A 19,178-nucleotide genomic window follows, 5' to 3' on the forward strand; every position below is an offset into this window, starting at 1 on the left:
TTATAGGAACATAAAGGTATACATTGCCTTGAACTCTGGTAAAGTATGTTGCAGTGTGCAAAATAAAGCCATCAACAATGACAATGTAGGTGGTTGTTAATGAACATGAATCCAATAATAAAATCACATTTAGTGTCAATGCTAGAGATTGTTGTTCAGTTTAACTAAAATTCTTCCAGAGGTTTAATCGACAACTTGGAAAGCACAAAAGACTGGAAAGGAGCATGGTAATCTCAGTCTGATTCCTGGATTTTATAGCTCTGTTCAACTTGGCACACAATAGATGCTCAATAAAGATTTGTCTTCCCTCAGAAAGCCACTACGACTAAAAAGTACTCCAGAGTTAATCTGATTCAGAGAGAAGATTGCCACCTAGTGGAACGTCAGGCTCATTACCTGGGATTATCAAGTAATGCTGACAATTTACCAATTTAAGACTTGATCCTGCTTAAAATACTACATGTATTTTCATTGTGTGTTAGTATTCAGGCTAGGTACTGGTAATAAAAAGATGAATAAGCCTCCATCTCTGCTCCCTATGAAGTACAGATAATACAAAAAAATCACATACTCAAGAGGCATAAAGTAAATGATACTGCAGAAAAAAAAAGTCTGCTTATTAGACAATCAAAAGCTAGTACTTCAGGAAATTTCCTAAAGAGGCAAGTTAGTGTAGCAAATAAGAGCATGGTCTCCAAGGGTAGTTTTTTTGGATTCAAGTCCTGGCTCATTAAGATGAGGATAATTACAGCACCTATCTTTTAAGATTATTGTGAAAAATGAAGTGAATATATATAAAATGCTTAAAACGGTACCAGGAACAAAGAAAGTGCTTTGTAAGTACTAGTTATGATTATCATCACATGTAGAACAGGATCCCAGAGATGGAGGTAGACAGATATTAATAACAGAACATTAACTGCTAGAGCCTAGGTTCATAAATTTAATTCAGTGGAAGCCGTTCTCTTCTGACTAGTACTCTGTTATTATGGGAATCCTAAAAGTACATTATTTGTGGTACTCTGTGACTAAATTTTGTATTACTAGATGATTAACCCTTTCAACATCAGGCAAATAAAACTGCCTTCTGAAAGTAAAAATTGTGTTCCTTACCAAAAACAGCAAAAAGTCAGTAGAATGAAAGACCCAAAAGACCACAACCTGAACATATGCTTAGCAGGGAAAGATGCTTGCTGACTCTTCACAGATTTTGCTAGAACTGAAAGACAGATGATACATTTAGCTACCATTGTGGTCTCATTCACAGCTTATTCAACTTATAAAAAAAATGAGTTTGCTCCATTTTCCTTGAAAAATGTCTAAACGAATGAGCAGCTCTGATAAATACTATTTTAAAATCATGTAACTATTCTGTATCTTTCAAATTTTATACCATTAAAACATTTATATAAAGATACATGTAAACTTTATTTTCAGACAAGAAAGTCTGGGCAAAATATTCCTGTATTAAAAATAAATAAAATATAAGGCAAACCTGTAAAAGATTAATAATAAATACTATATGTTTTAATAAAAAATCTAAACACTATTTCACTTGATGATTCTGGCCTGTATTTAATAAGTAAAATTTATTTTTGGATCGAAAACAACTTTCTGTTTTCTTATGAATATATACCATTCACAAGAACTGTGCTAAATCTTGGACTGCCTAGGATTATGTAACTTCTTCCTAAGCTTCCTCATTTTAAAAATAGGCAACAAAGAGTTAGGAAAATGTGTTGAAACATTTTGAGTTTTGTTTGTAAAGGTATCAGTATATTGAAAATTGTGTTCTAAAATCATGGTACAAAATAATTTAAATTCCATGTCTATTATCTGAACTTTTTAATTTCTGAAACACTTTGAATTCCTTCCTTTTGACAGTAATACAGTATAGGTACAACATGATGTTCTTAACTTCATGATTTATTTTCTAATACAACTGACCCCAAAAGGTGCATACTCCAATAAAGGCTGTCAATAGAACGAATGAAAGGGGAAAAAACCCTTTTTTTCAATTCCCTTTCATAGAGAGATGCTTACCAGCATATTAAAACCTAAATTACCACAAAGTCAAGTATATATGGGTTAAATGAATATGGTAACAACCCATTTTACCTTTTTCCTTGTGTTAATATAGTCCTTTTCCATATATGAAGTACTTTCCCAGTTCCCGACTCACAGATTCCCCACAAATGGCTCTCTTAGGTGGCACAGGTATTAAACAGTAGTGGTACCACTTACCAGATCAGGAAATGGAGCTTCAGGAAGGCAAGAGGCTTGCACCAGGTCACTACAGCAACAGAAAGGAACCTAAAACCTCTGTTTTTGAATTCCTAAAAGCACTTTGCTCTTTCTACTGACATTTCTAGAACGGACTTCTTAGTCTAGGTGCCTACTGCTTCAAAACCAAACTGGCAAACCCAACTGGGCTAATCTGATGGAAACCCTTGATCCATGACCAAAAATTACTGAATAAAAAAAAGATAAGAGTGGGACTTTCACTTGCATGTGTAGTGAAAATTTCCAAAGCCTAAAGAAAAGCACATTAGGAATTAAATGAAGACTGTTGTGAAACCTCTAAAGGTTCTGAGGAAATAACTGCACTGCTGATTTCTGTACAACAGTCCCAGGTTAAGAATAAGTGCCTAGGTGTAACTCTCTTTCACAGGAAGATTTAGAGTTGGCACAGAGAAAGACCTGTCTCTGGATACATGTTTGCACCAGTCACCAGATTTGAATATGCATTAGAGAAACTGGTTACATCTTGGTAAGATTTTTAAAAATAAATTTCAATTTTACAAATTATTTTCTAATATAATTTGCCTGGAATAGCATAATAATAATAATAATACCCATTCAGTGATCAACAATTTCAGGCTTAGAACTTAACTGTTTAATAATTTAGCACATATCACAACCATTAACAAATAACCAATTAACGCTAACATTTCTGTGTGATCTGCGTGAACACAGTAAACGTAACCACTTGTATTTCATTTAAATTTAAAACTCTTTGCCAAATAATCCCACATTCATGTTACCTATAATGGATGTATTTGCACATTTATGCATTTATGACATTGTATGTAAGCCATCCTAGCTTAGCAAAAACAGTGAATGATGATATATGACATCCTACTCAAATCAGAAACTAATAAAGACCATTTATTTTTGAACAAGATTTAATATATAAAGAAAATGGAACTGTAATTTTGGGAGTGACAGCACTATCAATGCGATGTAGAACAATGAAATCCTAATTTCAGGAAAGAAATTAAAGAAATGTATGAAATACAGCATAAATCCAAACAATTCTAAGAATGCTATATTATTCCGAAAAATGTGTCCAGAATCTTTATTTCTTTATTTTTTCTCAGAATGATGGAGCAGTGTAATTTTAGAGTAAAAAAAGACATTAAATTTCCAATTCCAGATCTTGTTTCACTGACACTTGATTTTTTTGCCTTCCTTTTAGGTTAAGAAATTCTTGAAACTATAACTTATTATAACTATGTGCTCTGGTGAAAAACAGAAATATGGAATAAGAAATTAAATATTCAACTGAAAACATTAAAGATCCATATTTCCTAAATGTTATTTACCTTTGAAATTTAGTTAATACATTCTCAAATAATTTTTAGGTGAATTTGACTTGTGATGACTACCTTTCTATGATTCCAACATAAGGGCACAACCATTTATGTGTATCTTCGCTGATATTTAAACTCCATAATGATAGTGCTTTTGGAAAAATAAACTGTTATAATAATAATATAATCTATTTAATCTGTTTGGGTCTTAAAATATATTTAAGAAAGCTTTATTAATACAAAGGTTGATAGTCTTTACAGAGCTCATGATTCCTGGGTCAGTCTAAAAGTAAAGGTTACTCGAAATATTTTTATCAGCAGTGAACTTACCATGGAAATCATAAATATACAGAAGAATTGGCTCATTCTGCCCAAACGCACAAAATGCAACCATATTTTCAAGTGGGTGATAAGAAATGTCTCGAATGGGTGATTTGAATGGCAGGTCAGAATACATTGCAACTTGTTCTCCTAAATAAGAAAAGACATTCAATCATTTGTACTATCTCAAATATCTCTCATTAGAAGATTATTCTGCAACTTACTAAAATAGTTACAGTATGTAATAAAGCTCATATTATTTACATGAGAACTTCAAATACTTAAAAATAGTTCAGTAACTCTTAATTTTTTTAAAAATGTTTATTTATTTTGGAGAGAGAGAGAGAGAGAGAGAGAGAGAGAGAGAGAGAGAGAGAGGGAGAGAGGGAGGGAGGGAGGGAGGGGGAGGGGGAGGGGCAGAGAGAGAGGGAGACACAGAATCTGAAGCAGGCTTCAGGCCCTGAGCTATCAGCACAGAGCCTAATGCAGGGCTCAAACTCACGAACTGTGAGATCATGACCTGAGCTGAAGTCGGACACTTAATCGTCCAAGTAACTCTTATATTTATTTTTCATCCTGTTGGACCTTTTCTACTTTGCAATTCAACCTCTTCAATGAGGTTTTCCAGGCACAAAATAAAAACAAAGAACTTACTAGTAGAGAAGTATCTGACCCTGAAATCTGACAGAGCTGAGCAAATGCCAACTAACAAAGAACTCAGGGAGAACTCATAAGGAACTGCAGGCTCTAAAACTGAAGATACTGTCTGGCTGAGGGAGATCTGGTGGGGAATAAATTTTTCTATTTTTTTTTCCCCAGAGACTGAGATACCACCTGCTTTAAAGATATATCTGATTATTAATCGCTAAAAGAGACCTACAGTAGAGGCCTAAGGAACCTATGAAAAACAGAACTCACAAAGCAAAGAATCTAGATCTACTCATTGAAGGAGAAAAGAGATTTAACACTTCCAAACCGATCTTAAAGTATCGAAACATGATAAGAAAAAAAAAAAAAACACTAAGTGAACTGACTAGTCAAAAATGTTAAAGAAAAGATCGAGAGACTGTGGATTAAGGAGGGGCACTTGTGATGTGAACCAGGTGCTGCGTGTAAATGCTGAATCACTAAATTCTACATCTAAAACTAGTATTACGCTGTATGTTGACTATCTGGAATTTAAATAAACACTTGGAAAAAAAATTAAGAGAATAAGCACAGTGAACCAAATACTACTGATTAAAGATATTTTAAATTTTATAAAATCTCTCAATTTAGTGCTAAGAAATGTTTATGTGGTTTTAGCTTTTCTTTTGAAAAGCAAAGGTGAGGCACAAATGAGTAATTAATTACAGTAATTGAAGTAAATGGTGTTTTTTTTTGTTTTGTTTTCTGTTTTAAAGATTTTATTCTTAAGTAATCTCTACACCCAATGTAGGGCTTGAATTTACAACCGTGAGGTCAAGAGTTCCATGCTCTACCAACAGAGCCAGCCAGGCGCCCCGCCCCGGGTAAGCTGCTATTAAGTTTCAGACATCAAAACTTTGACAGGAATATGTTTGTTTCTAACAAAAATATATTATAGATATGTAGCCATTTGTATACTCACTTATATTCCAAATTCAGCTTATAAATATTTTGTATTTTGTATTACAATCTTAATTAAATACTTCTCTTAACATAGGATAGGGAATATAGTCAATCATATTATAATAATTTTGTATGATGACACATGGTAACTACACTGATCACTGCAAGCATTCTGTAATTATGTAACTGTTGAATCATTATGTTTGTCATACAGCTTAAACTAATATAATATTGTATGTCAACCACAATAAAAAATACTTCTCTTAAGATTGATAATATCTCATTATAAACATTGAATTATAATGTGAAAGATATCAAAACAGTAAAGAACAGAATGTTAACACAAATTTAGACTGCAGCTTAGTTCCATTATCAGCTTTCCCATTTCCCATTTGGATAAACATAATTGAGAACCTGAAATCAGAATTTCCTTGAAAATTATTCCAGAAAATGGCAGTTTTCACCTTCATTCAAAATAAAAACAAACCAAAAAATATTTTTAAGATAAATGAAATACTTACCTGTTTCTGGGTTCCAAACGTATACTGTACCATCCTCACTTCCAGCAAAGAGAAAAGTCCCACATGGTGTCAAAGTACTATGAATCTTTTCCCGATAATTTGCTGCACCTACAAATTTCCTTGCTGCTAATCTATAAACAAAAAAGATTTCACACATATAACCATGGAAGAGACTGGTGGTTAAAAAAAAAAAACACAAACCCTTTTCTCTTAAATACTTTACTTGCATTTAACGATTTTTGAGACTCTGTTACATGGGAGACATTCTATGATGGATGTAGAATAAAGAAGAGATAGTCCCGGAGGTCAGGGAGTTTCTAATTTAGCAGGACAGAGAAGGAATGCATCCATGTAAAACAGAAAATGGATACAGAAAGTGCCATAAAAGAACAAAAAGAGTACTTTGCAGATTTGGATAAAAGTGATTATTTCTAGCTATGCAGAGAGAGCCTATATTATAGAAGTAGCATTTGAGTTGGTTACTGAAAAATGTACAAAAATTTTATACTCATATTTTTTACAGGTGATAAATTAAAAAAAAAAAAAGTTTACTTACTTTGAGAGAGAGAGAGTGTGCACGAGTAGGGGAGGGCAGAGAGAGGGAGAGAGAGAATCCAGAGCCCAACAAAGGGCTCAATAGCATGAATCAAACTGTGAGATCAAGACCTGAGCTGACTGAGCCACCCATTTACCACCCCATGTGATAAATTTTTAAAATCACACAATGCAGAGTTGGGACACTTCCAGAAATATTAGATAAAAATATAATTAAATCATCTATTAAATATGGTATATAACTTTCTAGACTTTTTCGCTTGTGAATAATAACTAACATTATCTTAGTGCTCACTATGTGCCAGGTAGACACACAATTGTCCCCGATTTAACAATGACTCATGAATAACGGCCCTCTGTGTCAGAGCGTATAAATTAGGTATTATCATTTTAGTAGGTATGTATTATATCAAGTCTAAACGTACCTTAAGAAATCTTCTACTATGAGACAACAGAATATTCCCAGCTTTCTCCTACCATGAACATGATTTCTATGAACAAGCTTGTGTAATTGTACTTTTTCCCTGCTTTATAACTATTTTCACATAAATTCCCAGACCTGAGGTTACTGGGTCAAACATTTCTAGAGTCCTTGCTATATGGTGTAATGTTTTAAGCACTTTGCATGTGTAAACTAATTTATTCCCCACAAAACCCTTACAAATATGGTATATTATTTCCCCTATTTGAATGAGGAGGAAAAGAGAGGCAGAGAATGGTTAATCAGTTAGTGAGGGATGGAAAAGGCAGTATTTGACTCTAAGCAGTTTGCCTCTAGAGCTCAAGCATGATTCTAAGCTGAATACTACATACTACTTAAAAAGAGAATAACCAAACTTCTAAGGCCTGACCTTCTAAAATGTGGCTCTAATCTCTACTTCTAAAACTCTCAGGGCTCCTAGGTGACTCAGTTGGCTCAGTGTCCGGCTCTTGGTTTCGGCTCAGGTCATGATCTCACAATTTGTGGGATCGAGCTCTGCGTTGGGCTCTGTACAATTCTGTTTAGGATGCTCTCCTGTTTAGGATTCTCTCTCTTGCTCTCTCTCTGCCCTTCCCCTGCATGCATGTGCACCCTCTCTCAAAATAAATGAGTAACCTTTAAAACCAAAGAAATTCTCTCTCAGCACTCCTTATCAAGAAACTTATGCTTCTACAGATTTACCCACCTTGCCTCGAACACAACTTCTATTAACCTACCTCTGAATTTTATTCCAGGCTTTTCATGTTTTCCACCCTCCTGACAACACTTCTATCTTCTCTAAATTCCATCCATCCTTCAAGACCGAGCTCAAAGGCCAGCCTCTCCATAGAGCCTTTAATAGAAGACTATAGTAGACCTATCATCACCTTTACTATTGCCATGAAAGATATAATCCTCTTATTATGTATTTATCTTCATTAAAAAAAAATACATATCAAGTACTTACTATCAGCCAGGCATAACATAGGTACTATGTATGTAAGAAGAATAAGCAGATTCCAATCCTAGAAGATCTCACAATTTAGCCTCATTAAATGTTTTGTGAGTTATTTTGGAGGCAGTTCAACTAGATTATAAACTCCTAATGAACTCATTCTGCTAATCATTCTCTCATAGCACTGATGTCAGTACCCTGAACAGCTCCACATAACCTCCACATAAACACTGAAGGCCTTAACAGTTAGCCCTAAAAGATAATTGCAGAATAAACTAGTATAGACTACCACATTTTCCTTTCAAAATACAATAGTGACAACAGAACTAGCCTTCTCTTGTTTGTTTTACAAGTACTATTAACACCAAACAAGAACCATCAGAAGACCATGCTGGTTTGTCCAGAATTCCGCTGCTCTGCTTTTAACATTAAGGATATTTCCTTTCCTTATTTAGAAATAAAACAGAATAAGAAAAACCAGGACATGTGAATCAAAAGCCATCTCATTCTGTTATGGTAGTATATCAGAGTACTACGCTATACCAGTATCATAAAAGTAAAAGATATCTAAGGCAGAAGTTTCTTCTTCTTCTTTTTTTTTTTAATTGTGACAACAAAGAGCAACTGACTATATTTCTACTTCAGAACTATTCACATTTGAGCCAGAAAACTCTTTGTTGTGAGGTGGGGGCACTGTCTTACAAACTGTAGGATGCTTAGCAGTATTTCTGGTCTCTATCCACTATATACTATCTGGTCTCTATCCACTAAATGCTAACATTCAAAAATGCTTCCGGACACTGTCAGATGTCCTCTGGAGGGAAAACTGTCTATTTAAAAACTACAGCTGCATTTTATAAATATGAATTAATTCATTTCTTATTCTATGAGTGCTTAATCAGTCAATACTGAAATATACTTACATTCGGAGATCCATAATTCTCAAAGTACTGTCTTTGGTATGGATTAACAATCGTTTTCCATTGGGATGAACCTCCAAATAACTTATGGGAATCCCCTTAAACTCACTCTCTTTAATTTCCTGAAATGATTAAAAAAGATTATAAAATATTAGCACTGAACAGTTTATTGAATATGAAGCCTCTTTTAGAGTACAAAACTAATTTGAAGAAGTCATTTTCAGTTATAATTTAAAGCGCCCTTTAAAATTGCTAGCCAAAGAATTCCCAATGAAGGTTGAAAATAAAGCTGATAATATGTATTTTTTGACTGTTATATACGGCTACACTTAATTAGCATTATTGTAGTATATCCCCAAATAAAAAGCACTTCTTAAAACATAACTTCTAACATTGAATTTTCTTGCTTACCATCATATAAGAAAGATTCTAATTTTTGTAACTTCAAAAGTTAGTACGGAGTTAACTTTCAAATTCTATTTCAGTATGAGATCATTTTTTCATGTACTTATTTCCACTTTATCCTGAAAAGGGTATGTTATTGGCATCTTATTCTGAGCTCATTTAATTTAGATTGTAGTTTTAGGTTTTTTTTTTTTTTTTTTTTGAGGAACAAGAACCAAGATTTTTATTTGTTCAATTCTTGCATTTGAAGTATTCCTCAATGACATCCTTGGCCTGAGACTCTCTGCCACAGATAGTCTTAACCACTACACAACTGCAACCAACCACTTTATAGGATTTTCCCTCCCTGTTAATTTTACAGAGGCCGACCCATTCCCCCAGTTTCCCGTCGTCATCAACCTTAATGAGGTTGATTTGGTGTTCAGCACAAAGGGCCTCCCCACCAACTTGACATACAGAGAGAGGCTCATCCCAGTTGGATGCAAGCAGACAAAGACGGGCTTGATGCGTGTCTAAGGCTTTGGCAACTTCACGAATTCCACGTGCTAGGCCACCGTGGATGAGGGTGGTCTTCAGCACCTCTTGTAAAGCAGTATTAACGTCCATTACACCTCTAGCAGCAATGCCTTCCTCCGTGTGGTGGTGGTTTATGGTGGAGCCAAACCTAAAGTGCACCTGAGCCTCCAGGATTTTTTTTTTTTTTTTTGATAGTTATTTAAGGCAGCCATGGAAGACTCCTGGCTAATGATGTCAAGAAAGACATACATACTGAAGGAAAATCTGCCTGGATAAGCCTCACAAGGAAGAATTACTAAAGCAAAACTGCTCAGACTAAAGTCCACAGAGTCAACAGAAAGTCTGCTTTAACCTGCAGGCAGAATTTGGAATTAGCCTTCATGTCCTTCGAGGCTCCGACATTATGTTTTGTCGCCAGTTCCTAGAGGGGTCTCCTCTTCAGGGGCGGTTTGGCACCAGCTGGAGTACAGAGGGCTACAGTTCCGAGAGCAGCAGCTGAGCCCACGCTATCGCTGTCTGACACTGAGACCCACCGCTAGCTCCTTTTTAAAAGTTACAGAAAAGAGCCAAACACTGACAGCACAGATGGGGGTTATACTAATTGAACTACAACAACTTGGGGTCGGGGATGCACTGTTGGGGGTCTGAGAAACATTTACACAGATGCAAAGGTGCAAAATCAAAAACACAGAGCTGTCTAACAAGTTATGTTAGGCATGAATTTGACAAAAGTGCCAGCAGGTCTAGCGTTTGTAGTATCTGTTAATGATTTCCTTTATAGTTTTCTTTATCGTACTCATCTTCAAACTAAAAACGTCCTAGTTCTGAAGCCCATGTCCTGTAACAAGGAGTGTGTGCAACAGCACACGGACACTTCATCTTAAGGGACAGCTGGGTATAACCTCCCATGTCTCACTGCTGGCTGAAGAGAACCACATAAGAAATCAGAGTCTACAGTTTGTTCTAGGGCATTAGCTACTGAAAGACATTCCAGTTCATTTCCTGACTTTTTATTTTGGACTGTCTCAAGTAACTACCAGGCTGTCGATTTTGAAGATAAATTTGCCTTTTAACAACTATACTGAGGTAAAGAAACACACGATATTTAACACAAATAACAGACTTCGCATTTTACACGCAAATTACTGGAATAGGTGACTTTGGAGTTTTGCCAATCCCTCAGGTATATAAGAATTAGAAAGTTCTTTTCAAAATGTGTGAAATTAATCTACAACACGAATTCCAAGCCATCAATCATTAATCTGAGAGACTAGATGAGAATGACTAAAAATAGAATAGACAGTTTTTTAAACAGATCTGATAGATTCAACTAAAGTTCATAAAAATTCTTTTTCACTTAGAGTGTCTTTACTTCAAATGAGGACAACTGTTATAGAAGAACAAAAACTTAAGAATAAATTATAGCATAATAGAAACTATATCAACTTATACAAAACTCAGGTTTAAGAATTCACTTTGTATTTTTAACTAAAAAGTACTGAATACGCACCAACAAAATTGCTTAAAACACTTAATTGCTTAAAAACACTCCAAAAATGAATGTCTTTACTTCAAATGAGGACAACTGTTATAGAAGAACAAAAACTTAAGAATAAATTATAGCATATTAGAAACTATATCAACTTATACAAAACTCAGGTTTAAGAATTCACTTTGTATTTTTAACTAAAAAGTACTGAATATGCACCAACAAAATTGCTTAATGTACCAGCCACCTTAAAAACACTCCAAAAATGAAAGATTATTCGTTTGTTTCTGCCTACGTAGCAAAGTTTAAATGAAAGCAATTATAGTGATTGAAGAGCAGACCCCACTCATAATTACTTAATTTTGATTACATCATTGTGAAAGACACGACTGTTAAAATGTTGAGCATGTTGTTTTTAGAGTGATATTATTGGGTCAAAAGAAAGAATATGAATAGCAGATAACAGAAGTTATGACTTAGAGATGGTAATATTAACATATGCCTCATTTGAGCATAATTTCAGTAGTGGATCACTGAACGCCATATCACAAATTAGGGTTCAAAATAAGAAAGTGAAGTCTGACCAAAATGAAAATTTTCACTAAGTTGCTATATCACCAATTAGCCATCAGGAAGACTTGATAATGAATCAATGATAGCTTGCAGGGACTGAGAAAAACTTCACTTTTTTTTGAGAAGAGAGAACAGAGTGTCCTGACATCATATTTTTAAATTCATGTGGTTCAATTTTTTCTAATTTCTTTAATTAAACCCTAAATATGAAGTATGATTTTATACCTTATTTACACTCCAGTGATGCACTGAATGTGGCACATCATTAACTCTGACATAGGTATTCCAAACAACAATCACTCCTGTGCAATCTCCTGAATACATGTGATGACCTATTTAAAAAAAAGTAAAATTACTCTTTTATAAGTGCTACACACAGGTAGAAACAAATAATATGAAATTGGTAAAACACAGCCCAGTATAACAAAGAATCAGAGGGGTATTAAAAGGTGTTTTAGCGAAAAAAAAAAAGGCCAAAAACCAAAACACAATTTGTAGTCAAATCCCAATGATCTTTAAATGAATTCTTCACTCTACCGAATTACTTTTGACTTATTTCCCTTTGTCACTTACTTGAACTTGAATACAAAAAGAAATGAGCATCTTAGTGCATTTGTACATGGTTCAAATTATAAAGCCAAACAAATTATTTGAATTATCCAGTATGTCTGTATTGCTTACTTTCATTAACCTGTATAATCTGTTTTGTATTACTGGAAAAACACCTATATTTTATACATACTTTTAGCAAAGTGCCTGATACCAGTAGAAACTCAGTAAATGATCAGGGAATGAATAAAATAATAAGTAACAGGTGCTTCAGTTTAACATACATTCTTAGAGTCAAACCCCCTCATAGTTGAATGGAACCTCAGAGACCATCAAATTCAACTTCACACCCACTCAGGAATATCTACCACACCATAATGAACAGACAATTGTCTAGCAACTGTGAACTTAATATTTTACAAAGCAGCTATTCAACTGATGAACTACTCTGTACACTAGAATGTTCTTTCTAATTCTGAACAAAGAATATCTGCCTTCTGCTGCTTTGGTCCCATCTCTACCTACTGGAAGCAACACAGACTGACTTTCTTTGTTTCATGTATAGAGGTCTTAGTCAAATATTTGAAGAAATTCCTTCCTCTTTTTATAATCTGAGTTACTTCTACCATGACAAAGTTTACAGACACCTTTCTATCCTTGGTTGACTTTTCTAAATGTGTTCCAATTTTTTAACATCCTTATGGTTAAAATATATTAGCAGTATTGTCATTTTGATCTGGATCCCATACTAATTAATTATAGCTATAGTCTGTATACCCAGCGTCTGAAATATTGTGAAGGTATATACCATAATCATACAGATTTTGTGAGGAATAAACTAGTTTACACATGTAAAGTATTTAAAACATTAAACCACATAGCAAGGACTCCAGAAATGTTTGACTCAGTAACCTCACATCTAGGAATTTATGTTAAGAAAATAATAGTGCAACAAAGCTTTATATATATACATATATAAACATATATGTACATATATATATAAACATACACACACATATATATATAAATAAAATTCGTATTCACAGAAATCATGTTCATGATACGAGAAAGCTGAAAACATTTTAAGCATTGCCGATAATAGAAAATGTTTTTTTCTTGAAAATTTCTTCAGATACATTTAGACGACTCTATAACATATACCTACTAACTGTTAGCTGAATGCAGTGGTGCTCAGTACACAGTGTAAATACAGGTTTCTCCCACTATCTATCTAATATTCTTTTGGTATTTCCCGTTCTTCCTCATTTTAACCCTTTCACTCAAAAGCCACTTAAAAAAAAAAAAAACCTACTCAGGGGGCACCTGGTAGCTCAGTTGCAGTTAAGTGTCCGACTTCCACTCAGGTCATGATCTCACAGTTTGTGGGTTTGAGCCCCCATTGGGCTCTGCACTGACAGTGTGGGGCCTGCTTGGGATTCTTTCCCTGCCCCTCTTCCACTCACACTTTTCTCTCTCAAAATAAATAAATAAATGTTAAAAAAAAAAAAAAAAACAAAAAACCTACTAAGGGGATAATCACCAATCCAATGAAATATATTTATGAGATTTGACATATGACTGGTTCTCACAGTAAAGATTAGTTGAATATAAATGTTTAGGAATTTAATGAACTTAACATTACAAACAAAACTCCCTCAGTGCTAAATCTGTGCCTACATCTACCATATGATCTGCAAAATACACATATATACAAATACGTACAATTATCAATACACAAAATCCCTCTCAAACTTAAAAAATTATCTTGGTGAAATAAAATTAAAAAAAATTCTTCATGCAACTATCTTTCATTTGGAATATATTGTGACATACCTTCAACATCAAAACAGAGAGAGTTGATGAAACTCCTGTGTGTGTCAAACTGTCGGATCAATATGGCAGGATCCTCTCTCATATCAACTTTCCATATCCGTATCACGGAATCATAGCACCCTGTAACCACCACCTCTTTCACAGCGGGATGGAATTTAGCCGTGTAAACAAAAGAAGGATGAGGCAAAACTCTGAAAGTACTGGTACTATTTATTTCATTTTTCCATATCCTGGAAAAGGATAAAAAGTTATATATTGCTTCTGAGATGCACAAGTTTCTAAAACTTTCTCTAAAAACACAGCCAATGGGACTCAAGTAAGCAATGATTACAACCAATGGTAAACTAAATTTCCTAACAATCAAAAATAATATGATCAAAGATTTGATGGCTGGGGTTCTTTACATTTTGACAAAGCTATTTCTTAGTTATTATGAACCATGTTAATTTGTCTACTAATTGTAACTATACTGTAAAATGAAAAATTATATTTGGATAGGTCTGTTTTTCTTAAACATACCTACTTTTGTCATTGATTAAATACACACTGTATAGTTGGTAAAATACTGCATTTAGTACACTACACACAAAAAATAAAATCTAGGGAGAGCTTTAATTATCCCCCACTTAGGTTGTGTATATTGCTTTTGCAAAGTGCTCACTGTAGAGGTTAGAGAACAGGATACTCCATTAACCTTATATATGTAATTTCATAGCATAGATAAAGAACATGATCTCAAAGACTTAAAAGCCATAATGAAATAACTGTATGAATACTTGCATAAGATTAAAATAATTATGATTTTTGATAGAAAACAGACTACCTTACATTAAATAATCAACTTATGTTCAACACTCTCGTTATCTTTTCCTCTAAATAATGGACAATTTTTAAAAAGCAGTGTTACTGTCACTGCTACAGTCTTGACAAAAGAGTACATCTCAAGCGTTAAAATTGTTATGTCAGAAACTCTGCAATTCTAGTCAATGTGTAAAAATTGGAAAAATCTAACAACAGAGAGCTACTAAATGAGTGTAGAACACTGTTTTTTTTAACTTGATTAAATTACTAGAATTAGAAAAATATATTAATTTTTTAATGAGGGGATTTACAGTTCATTCTTTTAATTACTACCTAAGAACTAAAGCAAATTAAGTCCTTTTCAAATTTATCGAAGAAAGAAAAAATATGGTTGCCATTTAAGAATAACATTCTATGCATTTTCTCAACAGCTGCTCCGAATACAGGATATGATCTTCAATTACTAAGAATCCAAACTAATGATGAAGGAAGTGAACATGTTTTCAAGTAAAAATAAAGCATGTATGTCACTGCATAAACATTCTTACCATAGCAATACTTTCAATGAATGCATGCTGCATGAAATAGAGTACTTAAAGAACAAAATCATTAATTTGTGATTAATATTGTGAAGATTGTTTAAAAGATGAAAACTTCAGTTGCTTGCTAAAAAATCTCAGTGGTATAATCTGAAATACTATATAGCGGATAGAAATGAAGCAATCATACCTTAAAAACAGCTCAATTAAAACACACACAGCATTTTTGGGGGCACTTGGGTGGCTCAGTCGGTTAAGCGTCTGACTTTGGCTTAGGTCATGATCTCACAGTTCACGGGTTCGAGCCCTACATCTGGCTCAGTGCTGATAGCTCAGAGCCTGGAGCCTGCTTCGGATTCTGTGTCTCCCTCTCTCTCCCTGCCCCTTCCCTGCTCCTGCTCTGTCTCTGTCTCTCAAAATAAATAAATGTTTAAAAAAATTAAAAAAAAAATCCAGACACAGCATTTTAAAATAAAAATGAAGCTTTTTATGTGAAGACCTAACTGGTGTGAATGATGGCGTTCATCAAGCAAGCAATGGTTGAATCCAAGAACAAAAGAAACATATTAATGAGTCTGGGGGAAAAAATAGGCTAATCACAAAGAACAAGGAGATACTCAACTTGTAATGACTAGATGGGCGCACAAAAAAAAAATTATTACAGCTGGGTAAGAAAAAACACGAAGTTAAACAGTATGTGGGATTAAGGGTGGCATAGGGACCTATGTGCCTAACTGGAGCCATTACACATGGGAAAAACTGGATTATTTTAGGAGTTGCCGGTTAGAGAAAAATACAAATTATCTGGATGACAGCTAAAGATTTTGGCTAAACTTACATGGCAGAGAGCTATCCAGTGGGAAACAGTTGTACTCAGGAGACACTAACATGTGGTGTGGATCCCCAGGAAGATGGAAGAAACAGCCAGAGAAACTCATCCCTCTGCCACTCTTGGCATTAGCAACTCTAATTCTCTTCCTTTTGACATTAGCTTATTCATTTTTAGTAGTCCTTACCCCTTTCAATAACCTCACTCTTTTTGGTTCTAGTCACAATGTTTCTCTCGTCACTCAGTTAATCTTACACATTAATATTTTTATGATGCTAAGAGCTCTCAATCAGTATAAATTTCAAAGCTACAAAAAGAAAAAAGTATACTGTACTGCAACATATTATGTGCTGTGTGGAAAAATCCAAGAGTCTTCAAGAAATGGTTAAATCTGAGCTGAGTTTTAAATGATGACTATGAGCCCATGGTGGCTCATAAAAGGCACTTAAATGTTTGCTGAGTCACTGAGTTGGGCAGGAAGGCTAGGAAAAGGGCATTTAAGCAAAGGAAGAGGAGGCAAGGCTACAGGGCATGGGGGTTTCAAAGAGGGTAAGATACTAAGGGCATTTCAAAAGACTGTGTGGGTGAGGCCAAGGGCATATAGCAAGTGCACAGGACAAGGGTGTAGGGTCAAGGAGAAACATGCTTGTTATGCCATGCTAAGGAACTGGAACATTTTTTCTTTCTTTCTTTCTTTCTTTCTTTCTTTCTTTCTTTCTTTCTTTCTTTCTTTCTTTCTTTCTTTCTTTCTTTCTCTTTCTTTCTTTCTTTCTTTCTTTCTTTCTTTCTTTCTTTCTTTCTTTCTTTCCTTTTTCTTTTACAATTTTTAAAATGTGTTCGCATGTCCTCATGTGAGCAGGGGAGGGGCAGAGAGAGAGGGAGAGAGAGAACCCCAAGCAGGTTCGATGCTGTCAGTACAGAGACTGACATGGGGCTCGATCCCACCTACCTGACCTGAGCCGAAATCAAGAATTGGATGTCCAACCGACTGAGCCACCCAGGTGCCCCGGGAACTGGAACATTTTCAAAAGGGTGGTGGTAATCAAAGACTTCTAAAAATCAAGGCATTATGAAAGATGGTTTTGGAAAGATGGAGGAACAAAAGATTGAACAGTGGGAAAGTTCAGCACTAATAGTTTAAGAGCAGATAGCAAGGGCCTGAATGAAGGTAACACCAGTGAGGACAGAAAGAGTGTGACAGAATGGTGAGCCTTTTAGAAGGGTGAACCGACAGACCGTGGTGCTGCTTGGTTGCGGGGAGGAATGGTGGGAAGTAAAAAAAGAAATGAGGGCTCCCTGGGTTCCTGGCTCAGGAGACAAGGTGGATAAGGATGCCATTAAAAAATCCACAAGAGGACTAAAAGAGGAAAGCAAAGTTTTGTGATTATCAGCAAGTCTGATCTGAGGTGCCACGGGACAGTCCAGACAGAAGTGTGTAACAGAAAGTGCAATTCAGAAAAAGGTGGGCGCTAGAAGTCACTGCCTATGACTGAGACTCCAAGCCGGGAAAGACGAGAGAGACCAGGTCGAGCACCCCAAACCAGGGAAGATGACAAGAAGAGAATAGGCAGAGAATAGGCAGAGGAGGAGGAACAGGAGGCAGGGAATGAGAACTGGCCAGAGTCACAATAAAAAGGAAACAGAAGAGGTTGTCAAGGAAACCATTAACTGAGAATATTTGAAGACTGGTCAATAATTAAGTACTGCAGTGAAAGCAAACAGGATAAGGACCAAAACTGGCCCTGGGATCTGAAAATCAGCAAGTGACTGCTGACCTCTTGAAGAAGGTTTATCTAGCAGAATGGGAGTGAAAGCCAGACTAACTGGGTTGAAGTAAAGACAACGTGCATAGAATGCCCTTGATGATGTAGAAAGAAAAATAATGTGGTAGTCTGGAAAGGAGAAAGAGTTGAGAAAAAGATTTCTTAAGATAAGAAGATGTGAACGTATTTTTAGGATGACAGGACAAAGTCAATAGACAGGAAGATAGTGAAGAGACAAGAGGTAGGAAACAGAGCTGCAGACTGAAGGACTGAGATTAAAAGCATAGATCAAAGAGTGGCCGGAAAAAGTGTCTTTATTCACATTTTTGTTAAGGCAGCAGACAGAGATAAAGATGGGTACACTGACAGACACTGGGTGGAAAACCAGAGGGAAATACAGGAAGTGCATGTCTGGCTTCATTTCACTGTAAGCTGAAGGCATTCAGCTAATGAAAGTGGGAAGATGTGACTCAGTGTACAGAACCTGAAGTGCCATGAGGCCTGGATATGCCGCCAGAGAAATGAGGGGAACAGCTGAATTTTGATAAGGAAAAGGATTGTGCAGCTGAGATGAGAGCTCAAGTGATTTTAAGACTTACAAATCCAGGGGCGCCTGGGTGGCGCAGTCGGTTAAGCGTCCGACTTCAGCCAGGTCACGATCTCGCGGTCCGGGAGTTCGAGCCCCGCATCAGGCTCTGGGCTGATGGCTCGGAGCCTGGAGCCTGTTTCCGATTCTGTGTCTCCCTCTCTCTCTGCCCCTCCCCTGTTCATGCTCTGTCTCTCTCTGTCCCCAAAATAAATAAAAAACGTTGAAGAAAAAAAAAATTAAAAAAAAAAAAGACTTACAAATCCAGTCAGGCCTGGCAGGGTTATAAACTGTTCTCTAGTACAACCTGGCATCAGACAGAATGGCTATGCCGAGAAAACAAGCAGACCACAGGTTGTGGAGGATAACGTAAGGAGGGA

The 19,178-nt window shown here is 35.5% G+C and overlaps 2 protein-coding genes across 12 annotated transcripts in view; both read right to left on the minus strand.

The window, feature by feature from the left end:
* AHI1 (Abelson helper integration site 1) overlaps positions 1-19,178 on the minus strand; it is a 207,419-nt gene that overhangs the window by 134,265 nt on the left and 53,976 nt on the right. For all 11 annotated transcript variants that reach the window (XM_045058091.1, XM_019831276.3, XM_045058092.1 and 8 more), the window contains 5 exons: positions 14,281-14,510; positions 12,124-12,230; positions 8,919-9,037; positions 6,026-6,156; positions 3,924-4,064 (listed from right to left, as the gene is read on the minus strand). In XM_045058091.1, the coding sequence (XP_044914026.1) occupies positions 3,924-4,064; positions 6,026-6,156; positions 8,919-9,037; positions 12,124-12,230; positions 14,281-14,510 (728 nt within the window). The remainder of the gene's footprint in view (positions 1-3,923; positions 4,065-6,025; positions 6,157-8,918; positions 9,038-12,123; positions 12,231-14,280; positions 14,511-19,178) is intronic.
* On the minus strand, positions 9,484-10,009 carry LOC109499911 (40S ribosomal protein S12-like). Its single transcript, XM_045058097.1, has one exon. It carries the CDS (start codon positions 9,924-9,926, stop codon positions 9,552-9,554), a length of 375 nt encoding a protein of 124 aa, XP_044914032.1. The 5' UTR covers positions 9,927-10,009; the 3' UTR covers positions 9,484-9,551.

This window comes from Felis catus, chromosome B2 (assembly GCF_018350175.1).
Source record: "Felis catus isolate Fca126 chromosome B2, F.catus_Fca126_mat1.0, whole genome shotgun sequence".
Taxonomy (NCBI): Eukaryota; Metazoa; Chordata; class Mammalia; order Carnivora; family Felidae; genus Felis; species Felis catus.

What these genes read in the sequence shown, in the direction of transcription:
- LOC109499911 (XM_045058097.1), bottom strand. Translation starts at nt 9,926, where the DNA reads ATGGACGTTAATACTGCTTTACAAGAGGTGCTGAAGACCACCCTCATC.